This window comes from Hypanus sabinus, chromosome 19, assembly GCF_030144855.1.
Source record: "Hypanus sabinus isolate sHypSab1 chromosome 19, sHypSab1.hap1, whole genome shotgun sequence".
Lineage (NCBI taxonomy): Eukaryota > Metazoa > Chordata > Chondrichthyes > Myliobatiformes > Dasyatidae > Hypanus > Hypanus sabinus.
Window position 1 is genome coordinate 1,413,213 of NC_082724.1, and position 20,412 is coordinate 1,433,624.

General features: G+C 51.0%; 1 protein-coding gene across 2 annotated transcripts in view; it reads right to left on the reverse strand.

The window, feature by feature from the left end:
• LOC132377659 (sodium- and chloride-dependent creatine transporter 1-like) overlaps positions 1–20,412 on the reverse strand; it is a 111,614-nt gene that overhangs the window by 25,208 nt on the left and 65,994 nt on the right. For both annotated transcript variants that reach the window (XM_059943865.1, XM_059943864.1), the window contains 3 exons: positions 9,386–9,520; positions 8,987–9,090; positions 1,186–1,310 (listed from right to left, as the gene is read on the reverse strand). In XM_059943865.1, the coding sequence (XP_059799848.1) occupies positions 1,186–1,310; positions 8,987–9,090; positions 9,386–9,520 (364 nt within the window). The remainder of the gene's footprint in view (positions 1–1,185; positions 1,311–8,986; positions 9,091–9,385; positions 9,521–20,412) is intronic.

The window sequence follows — 20,412 nt, forward strand, 5'->3', positions numbered from 1 at the left end:
TTAAAATTATGCCCCTTTGTATTAGTCCTTCCCACCCTAGCTGTCCACTCTATCTGTATCTCTATCGAGTAATCTCTCAACATCTTTTGCTCCAAAGAGAAAAACCCTAGTTCGTTCAACTTAGCCTTATAAGACATGCTCTGTAATCCAGGCAGCATCCCACTAATTCTCCTCTATACCCTCTCTAAAGCTTCCACATCCTTCCTCAGAAGTGACCAGAACAGAACACAATATTCCAAGTGTGGTCTAACAGAGTTTTATAGAATTGCAACATTACTTACAACTCTTGAACTCAATCTGCCAACTAACGAAGACCAACACACCTTCTTAACAACCCTATCAGCTTGTGTGGCAACTTTCAGGGAGCTGTGGACATGGAGCCCAACGTCCCTCTGTTCTTCCGCACTGTTAGGAATCCTATCATTAATCCTTTGTTTTGCTTTGCATGTGACCTTCACACATGAATCACCTCACACGTTTCCCGATTGAACTCCATCTGTCACTTCTTGGCCTAGCTTTATTGATGTCCCAAATTGGATGAGAACATTGGGGTAATGAGTAGTAAATTTGCAGGTGATACAAAAATTGACCGTGTCGTTGGCACTGAAGAAGGTTGTCCAAGAATACAGTGGGACTTGGATTAGCAGAAAATTGGGCAGAATAGTGGCAGGTGAAATTTAGTCCAGATCAGTGTGAGGTCATGTACTTTGGAAAGTCATGCTCTGGTTGTGCGTACAGAGTAAATGGCAGGGACCTAGAGAGTGTTGATGGGCAAAGAGACCTTGGGGTGCAAGTTTACATCTGTCTGAAGGTAGTGTCACAGGTGGCTAGGGCAGTGAAGGTGGCATTTTGTACGTTTGTCTTCATTGGCCAAAGCATTGAGTATAAGTTGGGCTGTACAAAACAGTTATATTTAAAGTGGATGTTAAAAGGTTCTTGACTAGTCAGGGCATGTTATGGGGAGAAGGGAGGAGAATAGGGTTGAGAGGGATAATAAATCAGCCATGACTTGAGCCAAATGACCTAATTCTGCTCCAATGTTTTATGTGGACAGGTCCAGGAATAGGAAAGGTGCAGGGGATACGTGCCTGGTGCAGGCAAACAGAAGCAGCATTGGTGTGCATGGTGGTTGATGTAGATGAGCTCTGGACAATTCTACCATCCATGGGACATGCAAGCTCTCACCAGATTCTGCCACCTTTGAGATGTCCACTCCTTGTTCAGACGCCATGAAGCCCAGCACGGAGAAGACGACAAAGCCCGAGAAGAAGCTGGTGGTGCTGTTGATCAGTGCCAGGAGGTAGGCATCTCTGTGAATGAAGCATGCAGACAGGAGCACAAGTTATGGTGGGTTCCCGAAGGTCCAGCACGCCGTAGTTCTAATCAGACTCCAAACTCAGATACTTAGCCCAGCGTAGAGCAGGATCTCCTCCTCTGTATACAACCTCCTTAAACAGAACCATCCGCTCTTCCACAGTGCACCACAAGTCAAAAATCAGAAGTGAAGACATAACCGGATTACGGCTGCTGGGAGGACATTCTCCGGAGGCCGGGGAATACAGAGGCTTTAGACAGAAAGACGCTCAACAGTCAAGGACACAGGAAGGGTTGGATACACACAAGAGCAAGTTATTAGCAGACAGATCATAAGATATACTCCCAAAGAGACCTGTCAAAGGGAGATACTAACACACAGTGAAAACAGAGAAATATTGGTGCCAGTCTGCTGCAGGAACCCCAGAGGCTGACTGGTCTACAGAGAAGTGTGCAGTGTGATCCAGCACTCAGATATCACAGTCGAAGATTTCCACCGGACCTGGATGGAATACCTAAAGCTGCTGATGTGAGAACAAGACAGACATTTCCCATAAAGGCTTATACTCCATACCTGCACTAACCTATCAGCAGGCTCCCTTCAGCATGCCTGTTCACATATAACTCCTCATGGTACATATGTGAAACTCCCCACTGACGCATGTCCACTCACATGTAACTGCCCCCGGTACATATGTGAAATTACCCACTGATCACACATAACTCCCCCCAGTACATATGTGTAACTCCCTACTGGTACATATGCGTAACTCCCCCCAGTACATATGTGTAACTGCCCGCTGATCACACAGAACTACCTGCTGACACACATCCATCCCCACATATTCCCTGCTGGTTCATGCCCACGTTACACGTAACTCCCTACTACAGAAGGGTTGACTATGTGATCCCACGTTAGCACAAGAGGCTTCACTCTATTCCTGATTGCTCATAAGGCCCAGTAGAAGCAGAGGGCGAACAGAAGTCTGTTTACGTTAGAGACAAGAGTGACCCACTTTGGAGTCCCACCCTCTTTAGGAGCTGGTGGTATACAACCAGTCCAGAGCCACACACCTCAAACTATGAGTACCACTGTAATGGCAGTGTGTTCTTATTCAGACACCCCAACCGAAAGGATCATCTGTGTATAACGCAGAGCAAGGGCTGTTCTCCTCCACCTGATCCAGGGCACGTCCCAAAGTACAAGCCATGCCTGGAAGTAAATACCTGTTAGTGTTGCTGTGTCCCGATGACACAGTGTTGAAGTGGCGAAGGAGCAGGGGGAAGGGATAAGCGGAGTACAGTGTGAAGGGTAAGGGTGAAATGCAGACTGTAGCTGGGTGGGTGTGAGTGGGACGGGTGCTGGTAATTGAATGTCCTGTGCAGTACTGCTGGAGTTAGCCTTTGGTCCAGAGGCCAATTGGCTCAGGACCCCGAATGTAACTGCAAACTTTGGGACCAAGAGAGTGAGATGTGTCCAAAGTTCCCACAGAAACATCAGCCGGTGAACCCAGTCTCTGATTGGACACTTGGCCCCAGTAACTGATTGGACAGGGCCCAGTAACCAATTGGACACAATCCAGTAACCGATTGGATATAGCCCAGTAACCGATTGGACAGGGCCCAGTAACCGATGGGACAGGGCCCAGTAACCGATGGGACAGGGCCCAGTAACCGATGGGACAGGGCCCAGTAACCAATTGGACACAATCCAGTAACCGTTTAGATACAGCCCAGTAACCAATGGAACAGGGCCCAGTAACCGATTGGACAGGGCCCAATAAACGACTGGACAGGGCCCAATAACCGACTGGAGAGGACCCAGTAACCGATTGGACAGGGCCCAATAACCGACTGGACAGGGCCCAATAATCGATTGGACAGGGCCCAATAACCGATTGGACGGGGCCCAATAACCGACTGGACGGGGCCCAATAACCGACTGGACGGGGCCCAATAACCGACTGGACGGGGCCCAATAACCGACTGGACAGGGCCCAATAACCGACTGGACGGGGCCCAATAACCGACTGGACGGGGCCCAATAACCGACTGGACGGGGCCCAATAACTGATTGGACAGTTGACATGTCCTCCACAATTTCCAGCTAATTAAGCACCAGTGCTGGCTGACCAGGTGAAGGTGCCTGTCTCGGAAAGGCATCTCCATCATCATTGGGTCAAGCGCTGTGGAAAACCAGTACTGACATCAGGAACGTTTGCTTTGTCTACTCTGTCCCCGGACCCAGCCTGCAGTGCTGCCTACCTGCCAGAGCTTGGCACCAGATCTCAGCTGCCTCTCCTGCCCCAGCATGTGTGGCCATACTTACTGCCCTGCTGAAGCGGAGTGGAGTGGCCAGGGGTGTCATTCTGAGCTGCTGCAGGGGTTTGATACCTGGGACAGTTTGACCAGCATGGAGGGAAGGGGGATTTCTTTTCCTGAGGTACGTTAGTGTTACTGTAGTCACACAGTTCAGTTTCAGAGGTGGTGAAAATCCCTGACATCAAGCACAGCCAGGGGCCATTGACGAGGAGCCTCAGTGAGTCTGGACTGCTCCAGACTGGAGTTGGGACACTCCCACAGCAGTGGCAATCTCAAATACTGGCAGTGTTAGAGCCACCTCCAACACACTCCCCCCATGACATCCAGTGTCTCTGCCAGAGTGCCAGTGCTCACTGTGGGAGGTCCCAGAGGAAATGAAGCCATGTGCTGGGCCTGGGTTTGGAGAGCCCAGAGAGAACACTGTCACTCTAAGCACAGCCTTCTCGAGGTTTCCTGGTAAAGGATACCTGCGAGCAATTCTGCCTTCTGTATGTTAGGTGGAGCGGCACAGCGAGGTGTCAGAGACACGACAGAGCGCCTGAGGAATCACAGCATGTCACTTCTCAAATACTACCCGACCAGGAAGCCCACGCTGATTCAACATTTCCAAGTGGAATTGCAGAGATTCTCAGAGAAAGAGAACAGCCCTGGGCTCCGAGCTCCTTCCACGTGACAAAGCAGTGCTCTCAGGGTAACACCAGCATGTCAGCCAGCGCTCATCAGCATGACCCCTCCACCTTCAGACAGAAAATTTTGGGAAGAAACAAGCTGTTGGATCAGGATGTGAAGGAACAGGGAGGAGGGAGGTAGGAAAACCAGGGACAATGGCCATTGTCAAGGGTAGTGACAGGGAAGGAGACTGAGGGACAGAGGTGGGTCAGATGAGGAGAGTACGGGGAAGGGTTGAGTAAATGGGGTGGAGGGAAGAGGATGGGAATAGAGTGATTGGGGCAGGAAGAGAGATTGAGGAAGTGCTTGAAAAGTTGGGAGTGGATCTGGGGTTGGGAGGGGTTGAGGATGGGATGGTGTGGATTTCAGGTCTGTGAGCAGGTTTGAGTGTGGGCATGGGTGGGAGAGGTGGCCTGGGGAGTTAACCATATAACCATATAACAATCACAGCACGGAAACAGGCCATCTTGGCCCTCCTAGTCCGTGCTGAACCCTTAATCTCACCTAGTCCCACTTACCCGCACTCAGCCCATAACCCTCCACTCCTTTCCTGTCCATATACCTATCCAATTTTACCTTAAATGACACAACTGAACTGGCCTCTACTACTTCTACAGGAAGCTCATTCCACACAGCTATCACTCCTTGAGTAAAGAAATACCCCCTCGTGTTTCCCTTAAACTTCTGCCCCCTAACTCTCAAATCATGTCCTCTAGTTTGAATCTCCCCTACTCTCAATGGAAACAGCCTGTTCACGTCAACTCTATCTATCCCTCTCAAAATTTTAAATACCTCGATCAAATCCCCCCTCAACCTTCTACGCTCCAATGAATAGAGACCTAACTTGTTCAACCTTTCTCTGTAACTTAATTGCTGAAACCCAGGTAACATCCTAGTAAATCGTCTCTGCACTCTCTCTAATTTATTGATATCTTTCCTATAATTCGGTGACCAGAACTGCACACAATATTCCAAATTTGGCCTTACCAATGCCTTGTACAACTTTAGCATTACATCCCAACTTCTGTACTCAATGCTTTGATTTATAAAGGCCAGCGTTCCAAAAGCCCTCTTCACCACCCTATCTACATGAGACTCCACTTTCAGGGAACTATGCACAGTTATTCCTAGATCTCTCTGTTCCTCTGCATTCCTCAATGCCCTACCATTTACTCTGTATGTGCTATTTGGATTATTCCTGCCAAAATGTAGAACCTCACACTTCTCAGCATTAAACTCCATCTGCCAACGTTCAGCCCATTCTTCTAACCGGCATAAATCTCCCTGCAAGCTTTGAAAATCCACCTCATTATCCACAACACCTCCTACCTTAGTATCATCGGCATACTTACTAATCCAATTTACCACCCCATCATCCAGATCATTTATGTATATTACAAACAACATTGGGCCCAAAACAGATCCCTGAGGCACCCCGCTAGTCACCGGCCTCCATCCCGATAAACAATTATCCACCACTACTCTCTGGCATCTCCCATCTAGCCACTGTTGAATCCATTTTATTACTCCAGCATTAATACCTAACGACTGAACCTTCTTAACTAACCTTCCATGTGGAACTTTGTCAAAGGCTTTGCTGAAGTCCATATAGACTACATCCACTGCCTTACCCTCATCAACATTCCTCGTAACCTCTTCAAAAAATTCAATAAGGTTTGTCAAACATGACCTTCCACGCACAAATCCATGCTGGCTACTTCTAAACAGATCCCGTCTATCCAGATAATTATAAATACTATCTCTAAGAATACTTTCCATTAATTTACCCACCACTGATGTTGGTGGGGTTCTGGGAGATGGGAGAATCGGGTCAGGTGAGAGAGGTGGACAGAGGTTACAACAACCACCTGCTACACACAGTGAGACGCCATGGGCGAGTTCGGGGGATAACACCCTCAGCGGACAAAAGAGGCTGTGCTGTGCTGTGCTGTCCGGCCACTCACACTCGGGCAAAGACTATCGAAAGCTGAGCTCCGGGGCCTGTAGGGACCCTCCCGAGCAGCAAACACAAGACTGCTGCTCCTGTGGCAATGAGGCGCAGAGACAGGGGTGAGGAGAGTTGAGGAGTCAGACCTCCAGTTGGGTTCAGGAGTCAGGTCACTGGGAAAGGTCAAGGGGGACTACCCATTGGTGAGGGATGGGTCTATGACTGGGATGGCAGATGAAAACAGTTCAGCACTGGATCATGGCTGCACTGACTGTGAAGACCAGGGAATGGGGAGAGTTGATCACACATTTCCCAGCAAAGTGCAGACCCACCAGTGAAACATGGAGAGTGGGTGGGGCCACTGTGGATGAGAAATGGGGGGGAGGGGAGGGATGGTATGATGGGCAAGGGTAAGGGCCAGAGGTGGGGGTAAAGACGTGTTATGGATGAGGGGTTGTGTGATCGTGTGGTGGCTGGTATGGGCTAGGGGTGAGGATGGAGGGTAGGTGTGGGTTGAGGGTGAGGATGGAGGGTAGGTGTGGGTTGAGGGTGAGGATGGAGGGTGGGTATGGGCTAGGGGTGAGGATGGAGGGTAGGTGTGGGTTGAGGGTGAGGATGGAGGGTGGGTGTGGGTTGAGGGTGAGGATGGAGGGTAGGTGTTTGTTGGGGTGAGGATGGAGGGTGGGTGTGGGTTGAGGGCGAGGATGGAGGGTGGGTGTGGGTTGGGGGTGAGGATGGAGGGTGGGTGTGGGCTGAGGGTGAGGATGGAGGGTAGGTGTGGGTTGAGGGTGAGGATGGAGGGTGGGTGTTTGTTGGGGTGAGGATGGAGGGTGGGTGTGGGTTGGGTGATGATGGAGGGTAGCTGTGGGTTGGGTGAGGATGGAGGGTAGGTGTTTGTTGGGATGAGGATGGAGGGTAGGTGTTTGTTGGGGTGAGGATGGAGGGTGGGTGTGGGTTGGGTGAGGATGGAGGGTAGGTGTGGGTTGGGTGATGATGGAGGGTAGGTGTTTGTTGGGGTGTGGATGGAGGGTAGGTGTGGGTTGGGTGATGATGGAGGGTAGGTGTGGGTTGAGGGTAAGGATGGAGGGTAGCTGTGGGTTGGGTGAGGATGGAGGGTAGGTGTGGGTTGAGGGTGAGGATGGAGGGTGGGTGTGGGTTGAGGGTGAGGATGGAGGGTAGGTGTGGGTTGGGTGATGATGGAGGGTAGGTGTGGGTTGAGGGTGAGGATGGAGAGTGGGTGTGGGGGGGTGAGGATGGAGGGTGGGTGTGGGTTGGGGGTGAGGATGGAGGGTAGGTGTGGGTTGAGGGTGATGGAGGGTGGGTGTGGGTTGAGGGTGAGGATGGTGGGTGTGGGTTGAGGGTGAGGATGGAGGGTAGGTGTGGGTTGGGTGATGATGGAGGGTAGGTGTTTGTTGGGGTGAGGATGGTGGGTGGGTGCGGGTTGGGTGAGGATGCAGGGTTTGTGTGGGTTGGGGGTGAGGATGGAGGGTGGGTATTTGTTGGGGTGAGGATGGAGGGTGAGTGTGGGTTGGGTGAGGATGGAGGGTAGGTGTTTATTGGGGTGAGGATGGAGGGTGGGTGCGGGTTGGGTGAGGATGCAAGGTTTGTGTGGGTTGGGGGTGAGGATGGAGGGTGGGTGTGGGTTGGGTGAGGATGGAGGGTGGGTGTGGGTTGGGTGAGGATGGAGGGTGGGTGTTTGTTGGGGTGAGGTTGGAGGGTGGGTGTTTATTGGGGTGAGGATGGAGGGTGGGTGTGGGTTGGGTGAGTATGGAGGGTGGGTGTTTGTTGGGGTGAGGTTGGAGGGTGGGTGTGGGGATGGTATGTCGGGGGAAGACGTGCCCGTGTCAGTCTGTGACTAAGACAGATATTGCCTTTCACCCGTGTACCTGCTGTACCCCCACGCGGTCTGACCTCTGGAAGCGAGGGGTGGGGTTTGGCCCTTTACAAACACAGCCCCACTCTTCTCCTGTGGTGGGCACAGGTTTACCGCTGACTGAGAACCATAGGCGTATTGGAGGAGGGGTGGGAGGCAAATCCAGGCACCCTTGCTTAGAGCCATCCGTTCACCAACCCCGTTTCCAAGGGTGTGGGGTTACTCAGTAACATAACTGATGCCAGGCAGCTTAGGGGAAACCGCGTAGAGGGAGCAGGGGGCAACCCTTTCCAGTGGCAGTGCCCACTGGTGCCAGCTGTGACCATCCTGTGCCAGTGGACAGCTGTTCCAGCTGCCACACGCTGCCAGTGGCCGGCTGTTCCAGCTGTGACCACCATGTGCCAGTGGCCGGCTGTTCCAGCTGTGACCACCATGTGCCAGTGGCCGGCCATTCCAGCTGTGACCACACTGTGCCAGTGACTGGCTGATTTAGCTATAACCACACTGTGCCAGTGGTGGGCAGTTTCAGCTGTGACCACTGTGCCAGTGGCTGGCTGATCCTGCTGTGACCACACTGTGTCAGAGGTAGGCAATTCCGGCCCTTCCCTAGGTTGGAACCCAATCCCCAAGCTCAGGGGGTGGCCCAGGACAAAGGGTAGCTTGGCCAGATGTTTGCCAGGGGAGGATTAGGACAGCAGAATCCCCCCACCCTCAGGGGTCACTCTTGGGTGTCAGACTGTGACACCTGGGTATTTGTATCCCCTCCAACAAACCCTCCTCTGCCAAACGCTCGGAATGATGGCTCAGATATAAAATATAACCGACAAGAACAACGTGTCGCTCCTGCGTTGCCAGGTTACCTGTAGCAGTTGTTGTTAAAACGATTGTAGCTGCCTAGTGCTGTAAGTGCTCCTAATCCAATCGCATATGAGAAAAAGATCTGGGTTCCTGCATCAATCCAAACCTTCAAGAGAAACCAGGTAAAATAAAACATTCTATAAAGGCAGTAGCAGAATGTGCAGTGGTTGTGTGGGCAGAACCTCAGGTCCAACAACTACAACCAAAACAGAAGTTCCCCAGTGAAACGGTCGCTGCCTCAATCCCAGTGACTCCCCTGGGTCTCCGGAACTCCGCTGGGAGCAGACTGGACAACAGCTCAAAGAGACAAGCTCTTATGGGAGCTCCCCGGAATCAGTAGACGGTACAAAGGAAACGAGAGAGGGCTGGAAGGACGAGGGTTGGGGCTCTCCGCCGCTTACCTGAGCTTCGGCCAGTTTGGACCAGTCTGGTTTCAGGTAGTAAATGATGCCATCCAGAGCTCCAGGCAGGGATACCCCATGGGCGAGGAGAATCACCAGGACCAGGTAGGGAAATAGGGCGGTGAAGTAGACAACCTGGTGAGAGACAGAGGGGTCATTGAGGATGGAGTTGGTCATATTCCCATTAACCTTCAAAGATAGCTCATACACATTCCTCAGAAGGGCCTTGACCCAAAATGTCATCTGTGAGTTCCCCTCCATAGACCCACTGAGTTCCTCCAGCATACAGTAGAATTGGGACACATCAGGCACTTTGGCCCAATTAAGTGGTTTCTCTAATTAGCCATAATTGCATGGAAATAGTGAAAAAATATAAAAAAGGCAAATTACCATTTAACTGTGTGACGCATTGTGTATTTAAATACAGAACAAATTAGAACACTATTGATACTACTACAGTAAATGAAATCTGTGTATTAGTTTATAATAGTTGACAACAGAAGATTTCATCCAGTGTATCCTGCTGTGTTCTGACTGTAAATTGTCAAAATCAGGGCAGACACCTGGTTCAGAGAATGGACTGCCTTTACACAACGCCTTTGATGGCTGCATCCTCAAATCTTCGTTTTCACTGTAACATTCAAGACGATTGTCGATACCTTCAAGTTCTTCATAGTTCCTAACTTGTTGAAGTAGGGAATTTGTTTCATTTCTATTCCTAGCCATACAGTTCTGAATTATCTTAATGCTTACTTTTCATCAACTATCAGTGACAAAAAAACACTGCTTTTTGAACACAAACACAGGCAGATAACAATATTTAAAAACTGTTTGCTTTAAGTATAGTGTAATTTCTAAGCACGTGACTGAGGCTAGTTAGAAATTGTTCAGCAAGGCTCCTGTCCCAATTAAGTGGCATAGCGTCCCAAATAAACAAAGTGAATCCTGGCTATTTTCTTGATTAGATTTTGATCTTGTCAAAAGAGTTGTCCCAAATAAAAGACTGCCACAACTGATCGATGACCCAGTTAACCAGAATCCACTCTACCTAGAGGTATAGCATGGAACAGGTGCTTCCAGTCCAGAGCCCACCCATTTAACCTGACCCTAATCACAGGATAATTTACAATGGCCAATTAACCTACTAACTGGTATGCTTTTAGACTGTGGGAGGAAACCAGAGCACCCAGAGGGAACCCACGTGCACATGGGAGAATGTACAAGCTCCTTACAGACAGCCAGAAACGAGCCCACAGCTCGGACACCCTGAGCTGTAACAGTATCGTGCTACTGGGATGCTCAGTGTTTCCAGCATTGGCAGAACGGCTTGTGTTTGTACATTTCCCTGGTGGTTGTTCCCACTCATATCTGCGCCGCACCCTGGACCACCTCCCAATCTGCCCACTCTGTGCTGTGCCCGCCCCAAGGAGGTGCCATATATTGCTCATAAGAACAGAATTAGGCCATTCAGCCCATCAAGTCTGCTCTGATATTCCATGAAGGCTGATCAGCAGGTGGACAGGGCCAGGTTGAGTCTGGACAGGCGGTCAGCAGGAGATTATTCCCGTTAGTGAACCGTTCACGGATAGTTTCCCTCTACAGCCTCCTGAGGCAATCAATTCCACAGATTCAGCATCCTTCAGCCAAAGAAGACGTTTGGTGTGTTGGCCTTCATTACTCAGGAACTGAGTAATGTTACAGCTCAATAAAATTCTGTTTAAACTGCACTTGGTCCATTGTGTTCAGTCACCTCTATAGGAAGAATAAGTTAATTTAGAGAGGCTGCATTGGAAATTTACCAGGATTTTGCCTGGATTAGAGCATATTTTACAAGTATAGGTTAAGCGAGCTAGGCTTTAAGAGGTGACTTGATGGAGGTGTACAAGATAAGATGCACACATAGAGCAGACAGCCCGAAATGTTTTCCCAGGAAGGCAATGGCTAATACAAGGGGACATAATTTTAAGTTGATTGGAGGAAACTATCGAGGGAATGTCAAATATAGGATTTTTACACAGTGGGGTGAGTATGTGGAACACCTGCCAGGGGTGGTGGTAGCAGGAGATACATTAGGGACATTTAAGAGACTCTTGGATGATAGAAAAGTGGAGACTTACGTAAGAGGAAAGGGTTAGATTGATCCTGGAATAGGTTAAAAGGTTGGCACAACTTTATGGGCCCAAGGGCCTGGACTGTGCTTCATGCAATTTCAATCCTGGGACGTGTTCTCAGCCATCAAAAATGAGAATGTTCTTCCCAGCTACAGAGTCTGCATCTATCACAAAGCAAGTCCTTTCCTCAGAAGTCCCAGCTACTCTCCAGAAGTGCAGCTTCAAAGGTGGGGCTTCAGTTCTGCTGCCAAACAGTTGGATAACGCCCTTGTGAAGGCTACGCACAGTGAATCACTACTTGCAGATTACCAAAGAGAGTTGCCATCTGTGCTTAGGTGGTTCTTGGGGAGTGATTCTATTCAGAATCTGTGTCTTTGGGGGGGGGGGGGGGGTGTGTAATGTGACACACAGACTGTTTCAGGTCACGGAGCCAATTTTTCAGGGATGACACAGGAAACATTTGGCTGATACGACCTCAATTCCAACTTGACAAGACAATATATTCAGATCTTGATATGGCCAAATAGTGAAGTGATTTAATTCACAGCTACAGTCCTATGTGAGGTCGGGCTCGGAACAATCCCCCTTGTCTGTGAGATGTCAAATAACAGTAATTTCCAGAGAGTAATGTGAGACATTATATCCAACACGACTGGGGACAGGACAAAAGCCTCCCATTTGCCCTCAAACTATAGAACAGTGTGGTGTTTAAATTCTGTAGGGCATACCCTGGGGCTACTTCCCACTCAGAAACAGTACAACATGCCAGCTCCACATTCTGGGGTGGTACTGAGGGAGGGTCACACTGTGTGAGGGGTGGTATCGAGGGAGGGTCACACTGTGGGAGGGGTGGTACTGAGGGAGGGTCACACTGTGTGAGGGGTGGTACCGAGGGAGGGTCACACTGCGGGAGAGGTGGTACTGAGGGAGGGGCGGTACTGAGGGAGGGATGGTACCGAGGGAGGGTCACACTGTCGGAGGGGTGGTACTGAGAGAGGGACACACTGCGGGAGGGGTGGTGCTGAGGGAGGGTCACACTGTGGGAGGAGTGATACTGAGGGAGGGTCACACTGCGGGAGGGGTGGTGCTGAGAGAGGGTCACACTGTGGGAGGAGTGGTGCTGAGGGAGGGGTGGTACTGATGGAGGGTCACATTGTGGGAGGGGTGGTACTGAGGGAGGGGTGGTACTGATGGAGGGTCACATTGTGGGAGGGGTGGTACTGAGGGAGGGTCACACTGTGGGAGGGGTGGTACTGAGGGAGGTCACACTGAGGGAGGGGTGGTACTGAGGGAGGTCACACTGAGGGAGGGGTGGTACTGAGGGAGGGTCACACTGTGGGAGGGGTGGTGCTGAGGGAGGGTCACATTGTGGGAGGGGTGGTACTGAGGGAGAGTCACTGTGGGAGGGGTGGTACTGAGGGAGGTCACACTGAGGGAGGGGTGGTACTGAGGGAGGTCACACTGAGGGAGGGGTGGTACTGAGGGAGGGTCACACTGTGGGAGGGGTGGTGCTGAGGGAGGGTCACACTGTGGGAGGGGTGGTGCTGAGGGAGGGTCACACTGTGGGAGGGGTGGTACTGAGGGAGGTCACACTGAGGGAGGGGTGGTACTGAGGGAGGGTCACACTGTGGGAGGGGTGGTGCTGAGGGAGGGTCACATTGTGGGAGGGGTGGTACTGAGGGAGGTCACACTGTGGGAGGGGTGGTACTAGGGAGAGTCACACTGTGGGAGGGGTGGTGCTGAGGGAGGTCACACTGTGGGAGGGGTGGTACTAGGGAGAGTCACACTGTGGGAGGGGTGGTACTGAGGGAGAGTCACTGTGGGAGGGGTGGTACTGAGGGAGGGTCACACTGTGGGAGGGGTGGTGCTGAGGGAGGGTCACATTGTGGGAGGGGTGGTACTGAGGGAGGTCACACTGTGGGAGGGGTGGTACTAGGGAGAGTCACACTGTGGGAGGGGTGGTGCTGAGGGAGGTCACACTGTGGGAGGGGTGGTACTAGGGAGAGTCACACTGTGGGAGGGGTGGTACTGAGGGAGAGTCACACTGTGGGAGGGGTGGTACTGAGGGAGGTCACACTGTGGGAGGGGTGGTGCTGAGGGAGGTCACACTGTGAGAGGGGTGGTACTAGGGAGAGTCACACTGTGGGAGGGGTGGTACTGAGGGAGAGTCACACTGTGGGAGGGGTGGTACTGTGGGAGGGTCACACTGTGGGAGGGGGGGTGCTGAGGGAGGGGTGGTACTGAGGGAGGGTCACACAGTGGGAGGGGTGGTACTGTGGGAGGGTCACACTGTGGGAGGGGTGGTACTGAGGGAGGGTCACTGGGAAGGGTGGTACTGTGGGAGGGGTGGTGCTGAGGTAGGGTCACATTGTGGGAGGGGTGGTACTGAGGGAGGGTCACACTGTGGGAGGGGGGGTGCTGAGGGAGGGGTGGTACTGAGGGAGGGTCACACTGTGGGAGGGGTGGTGAGGGAGGGTCACACAGTGGGAGGGGTGGTACTGAGGGAGGGTCACACTGTGGGAGGGGTGGTGCTGAGGTAGGGTCACATTGTGGGAGGGGTGGTACTGAGGGAGGGTCACACTGTGGCAGGGGTGGTGCTGAGGTAGGGTCACACTTGGGAGGGGTGGTACCAAGGGAGGGTCACACTGTGGGAGGGGTGGTACCGAGGGAGGGTCACACAGTGGGAGGGGTGGTACCGAGGGAGGATCACACAGTGGGAGGGGTGGTACTGAGGGAGGGTCACACTGTGGGAGGGGTGGTACTGAGGGAGGGTCACACTGTGGGAGGGGTGGTGAGGGAGGGTCACACTGTGGGAGGGGTGGTACCGAGGGAGGGTCACACAGTGGGAGGGGTGGTACTGAGGGAGGGTCACACAGTGGGAGGGGTGGTACTGAGGGAGGGTCACACTGTGGGAGGGGTGGTACTGAGGGAGGGTCACACTGTGGGAGGGGTGGTGAGGGAGGGTCACACAGTGGGAGGGGTGGTACTGAGGGAGGGTCACACAGTGGGAGGGGTGGTGAGGGAGGGTCACACTGTGGGAGGGGTGGTACTGAGGGAGGGTCACACTGTGGGAGGGGTGGTGCTGAGGGAGGGTCACACTGTGGGAGGGGTGGTACTGAGGGAGGGTCACACAGTGGGAGGGGTGGTACTGAGGGAGGGTCACACTGTGGGAGGGGTGGTGAGGGAGGGTCACACTGTGGGAGGGGTGGTACTGAGGGAGGGTCACACTGTGGGAGGGGTGGTACTGAGGGAGGGTCACACTGTGGGAGGGGTGGTGAGGGAGGGTCACACTGTGGGAGGGGTGGTACTAAGGGAGGGTCACACTTGGGAGGGGTGGTACCGAGGGAGGGTCACACAGTGGGAGGGGTGGTACCGAGGGAGGATCACACAGTGGGAGGGGTGGTACTGAGGGAGGGTCACACTGTGGGAGGGGTGGTACTGAGGGAGGGTCACACTGTGGGAGGGGTGGTGAGGGAGGGTCACACTGTGGGAGGGGTGGTACCGAGGGAGGGTCACACAGTGGGAGGGGTGGTACTGAGGGAGGGTCACACAGTGGGAGGGGTGGTACTGAGGGAGGGTCACACTGTGGGAGGGGTGGTACTGAGGGAGGGTCACACTGTGGGAGGGGTGGTGAGGGAGGGTCACACAGTGGGAGGGGTGGTACTGAGGGAGGGTCACACAGTGGGAGGGGTGGTGAGGGAGGGTCACACTGTGGGAGGGGTGGTACTGAGGGAGGGTCACACTGTGGGAGGGGTGGTGCTGAGGGAGGGTCACACTGTGGGAGGGGTGGTACTGAGGGAGGGTCACACAGTGGGAGGGGTGGTACTGAGGGAGGGTCACACTGTGGGAGGGGTGGTGAGGGAGGGTCACACTGTGGGAGGGGTGGTACTGAGGGAGGGTCACACTGTGGGAGGGGTGGTACTGAGGGAGGGTCACACTGTGGGAGGGGTGGTGAGGGAGGGTCACACTGTGGGAGGGGTGGTACCGAGGGAGGGTCACACAGTGGGAGGGGTGGTACCGAGGGAGGGTCACACTGTGGGAGGGGTGGTGAGGGAGGGTCACACTGTCTATACTAGTCTTGATCGCTTACATTTGGCCCTTGTCTGACCACCCTTTCCCAGTATCTATCAAACAAATTTTAAATGAATTGTACCCAACAGTATCACTTCCTCTGGCAGCTTGTCCTGTACACCCAGCACCCCCTTTGTGAAAACTTACCCCTCAGTTCCCTGTTAAACCTTTCCTCTCTCACCTTAAACCTGTCAATCCAGTTTACCAAAGCACCTGAAATCCCATGTCCTACTATGCAGGAGCTTGTTAAAGTCTTACTGCAGTGTACATCTACCACTTTGTCACAGCACCATAAGACATAGGAGCAGAATTAGGCCATTCAGCCCATCAGGTTTTCTCTATCGTTCTATCATGGCTGATTTAGTATCCCGCTAAACCCCATTCTCCCGCCATCACCCCTTAACTTTTGACACCCTGACTAATCAAGAACCTATCAACCTCCACTTTAAATATACCCGGTGACTTGGCCTCAGCAGTCGTCTGTGGTACTGAATTCCACAGATTCACATCCCTCTGGCTAAAGAAATTCCTCCTCATCTCTATTCTAAAGTGACATCCCTCTGTTTTGAGGCTGTGTCTTAGACACTCTCACCACAGGAAACATCTAGGCTGGGACCGACGAGAGTGTACGTCAGCATATTGGTTCATGATGTTGTTGCAATCACAGAAACATGGCTGAGGCAATGGCAGAACAGCTAAATTAGATCTGTAAGACATGGTCATCCTGTACAAAAACATGCTGTCTGACCGTAAGATACAAGAGCCTTAAAGCATTGGCCTCCACAGCTCACTGTGGCAAAGAATTCCATAGATTCCCCACTCTCTGTCTAAATATATCCCTCCTCATCCCCATTCTAAAAGGATGCCTCTCTATTCTGAGGCTGTGCCCTCTGGTCCTAGACACCCCTGCCATAGGAAACATCCTCTCCACATCCACTCGATCTGTGTCCTCTGGTCCTAGACTCCCCCACTATAGGAAACATCCTCTCCACTTCCACTCTATCTGTGTCCTCTGGTCCTAGACTCCCCCACTATAGGAAACATCCTCTCCACATCCACTCGATCTGTGTCCTCTGGTCCTAGACTCCCCCACTATAGGAAACATCCTCTCCACTTCCACTCTATCTGTGTCCTCTGGTCCTAGACTCCCCCACTATAGGAAACATCCTCTCCACATCCACTCGATCTGTGTCCTCTGGTCCTAGACTCCCCCACTATAGGAAACATCCTCTCCACATCCACTCTATCTGTGTCCTCTGGTCCTAGACTACCCCACTATAGGAAACATCCTCTCCACATCCACTCTATCTGTGTCCCCTGGTCTTAGACTCCCCCACTGTAGGAAACATCCTCTCCACATCCACTCTATCTGTGCCCTCTGGTCCTAGACTCCCCCACTGTAGGAAACATCCTCTCCACATCCACTCTATCTGTGTCCTCTGGTCCTAGACTCCCCCACTGTAGGAAACATCCTCTCCACATCCACTCAATCTGTGTCCTCTGGCCCTAGACTCCCCCACTGTAGGAAACATCCTCTCCACATCCACTCTATCTGTGTCCTCTGGTCTTAGACTCCCCCACTGTTGGAAACATCCTCTCCACATCCACTCTATCAAGGGCTTTCGCCATTTGATAGCTTTCAATGAGTTCACCCCTCATTCTTCTGAACTCTAGTGAATACAGGCCCAGAGCCATCAAACGCCCTTCATATGACAAGATATTCAATCCTGGAATCATTTTCATGAACCTCCCTGTGAAGATCCCTGCTGCACCTGATGACCTTGTGATCTCCATCACAGAGGCCGACGCTAGGCTGTCTATAAAGAGAGTGGGGAAGGTCCCAATGGGGTACCTGGTAAGACTCGGAAAACGCATGCCAACCAACTAACAGGGTATTCAAGGACATTTTCAACTTCTCACTGCTACGAGTAGTAGTTCCCACTACCTCAAAAAGGCAACAATTATACCAGTGCCTCAGAAGAATAATGTGAGCTGCCTGAATGACTATCACCCAGTAGCACTCACATCGACAGTGATGAAATGCTTTGAGAAGTTGGTCATGACTAGACTGAACTTCTGCCTCAGCAAGGACCTGGACCCATTGCAATTTGCCTATCGCCACAATAGGTCAATGGCAGATGCAGTCTCAATGGCTCTCCACATGGCTTTAGACCACCTGGACAACACAAATACCTATATCTGGATGCTGCTCATCGACTACAGCTCAGCATTTAATACCATCATTCCCACAATCCTGATTGAGAAGTTGCAGAACCTGGGCCTCTGTACCTCTCTCTACCTAACAGGAAGACTGCAATCTGTGCGGATTGGTGATAACATCTCCTCCTCACTGACGATCAACACTGGCGTGCCTCAGTAGTGTGCGCTTAGCCCACTGCTCTATTCTCTATATACACATGACTATGTGGCTAGGCATAGCTCAAATACCAACTATAGATTTGCTGACTATACAACTACTGTAGGTAGAATCTCAGGTGGTGACGAGGGGGCGTACAGGAGTGAGATATGCCAACTAGTGGAATGGTGCCGCAGCAACAACCTGGCACTCAACGTTAGTAAGACGAAAGAGCTGGTTACGAATTGAGGAAGGGTAAGACAAAGAAACACATACCGATCCTTATAGAGGGATCAGAAGTGGAGAGAGTGAGCAGTTTCAAGTTCCTGGGTGTCAAGATCTCTGATGATCTAACCTGGTCCCAACATACCGATGTAGTTATAAAGAAGGCAAGACAGCGGCTATACTTCATTAGGAGTTTGAAGAGATTTGAGATATCAACAAATACATTCAAAAGCTTCTAAAGATGTAGCATGGAAAGTATTCTGATAGGCTGCATCACTGTCTGGTACAAGGGGGCTACTGCACAGGACCGAAAGAAGCTGCAGAGGGTTGTAAATCTAGTCAGCTCCATCTTGGGTACTAGCCTTCAAAGTTCCCAGGACATCTTCAAGGAGCGGTGTCTCAAAAAGGCAGTGTCCATTATTAAGGACCTCCAGCACCCAGGGCATGACCTTTTCTCACTGTTACCATCAGGTAAGAGGTACAGAAGCCCAAAGGGACACACTCAGTGATTCAGGAACAGCTTCTTCCCCTTTGCCATCTGATTCCTAAATGGACATTGAACCCTTGGACACTACCTCACTTTTTTTAATATATAGTATTTCTGTTTTTTTTGCTTGTTTTAAAAAAATCTATTCAGTATACATATACTGTAATTGATGTACACACGCTGATGATAATAAATCTGATTCTGATTTCTGATTCGAACCCTCTCCAGTTTCATAAAACCTAAGAACATAAGAATTAGGAGCAGGAGTCGGCCATCTGGCCTGTTGAGCCTGCCCCGCCATTCAATAAGGTCACGGCTGATCTGGCCATGGACTCATCTCCACCTACCTGCCTTTTTCCCATAACCCTTAATTGCCCTCCTATGCAAAAATCTATCCAGTAAATATTGTCTTAAGTATATGTACTGAGGTAGCATCCATTGTTTCATTGAGCAGAGAATTTCACGGATTCACCAGTCTCCGTGAAGAGCATTTCTTCCGCATCTCCATCCTAAATCTACTCCCTCGAATCTTGAGGCTATGTCTCCTAGTTCTAGTTTCATTTACCAGTGGGAACAACTTTCCTGCCTCTATCTTATATATCCCTTTCATAATTTTATATGTTTCTTTAAGAACTCCTCTCATCCTTCTGAATTCCAGATCTGCAAGACATGTTCACCCTGTACAAAACCTGTCTGATCATAAGATATCAGAACAGAATTAGGCATTTTAGCCCATCGAGTTTGCTCTGCCATTTCATCATGGCTGATCCAATTTTCCTCTCAGCCCGAATCTCCTGCTTTCTCCCCGCATCCCTTTATGCCCTGTCCAATCAAGAATCTATCAACTTCAGCCCATCCATGCCTTTATATTCTAGTCCTCTTGAAACGACTGCCACATTGTATTTTCCTTCCTCACCACAGACTCAACCTGCAAATTAACCTTTAGGGAATCCTGCACAAGGACTTCCAAGCCCCTTATGCTAAAGCAATCAAAGTAAATTTTGAAGACTATGTAAATTTATTATCAAAGTACATATATGTCAACACATACAACCCTGAGATTCATTTTCCTGCGGGTGTACTCAGCAAATCTATAGAATAGTAACTATAACAGGATCAATGAAAGATCAACTGGAGTGCAGAAGACAACAAACTGTGCAAATGCAAATAGAAATAGCAAAAAATAACGATAACATGAGATAAAGAGACTTTAAAGTGAGATCATTGGTTATGCAAACATATTAATGGGTGGCCAAGTGAGTGTAGTTATCCCTGTTTGTTCTAGAGCCTGATGGTTGAGGGGTAGTGACTGTTCCTGAACATGTGGTGTGAGTCCTGAGGCACTTGTACCTCAGGACTACCTGATGGCAGTAGCGAGAAAAGAGCATGGCCTGGGTGGTGAGTCTCTGATGATGGATGCTGCTTTTCTACACCACCATTTCATCTAGGTATTTGTGAGGGCTTTACCTATGAAGTACTGGGCTGAATCCACTACCTTTTGTAGGAATTTTTTATTCAAAGGCATTGGCATTGCCATACGAGGCCATAATATAGCCAATTAATACACTCTCCACTACACATCTATAGAAGTTTGCCGAAGTTTTTGATGCCATGCTGAATTTCCGCATTCCTTAGTCACTGTCACGCCTTCTTCACATTTGCATTTATGTGCTGAGTCCAGGACAGGTCCTCTGAAATAGTAACACCCAGGAATTTAAAGTTGCTAACCCTCTCCACCTCCGACCCTCCACTGAGGTCTGGCTCATGGACCTATGGT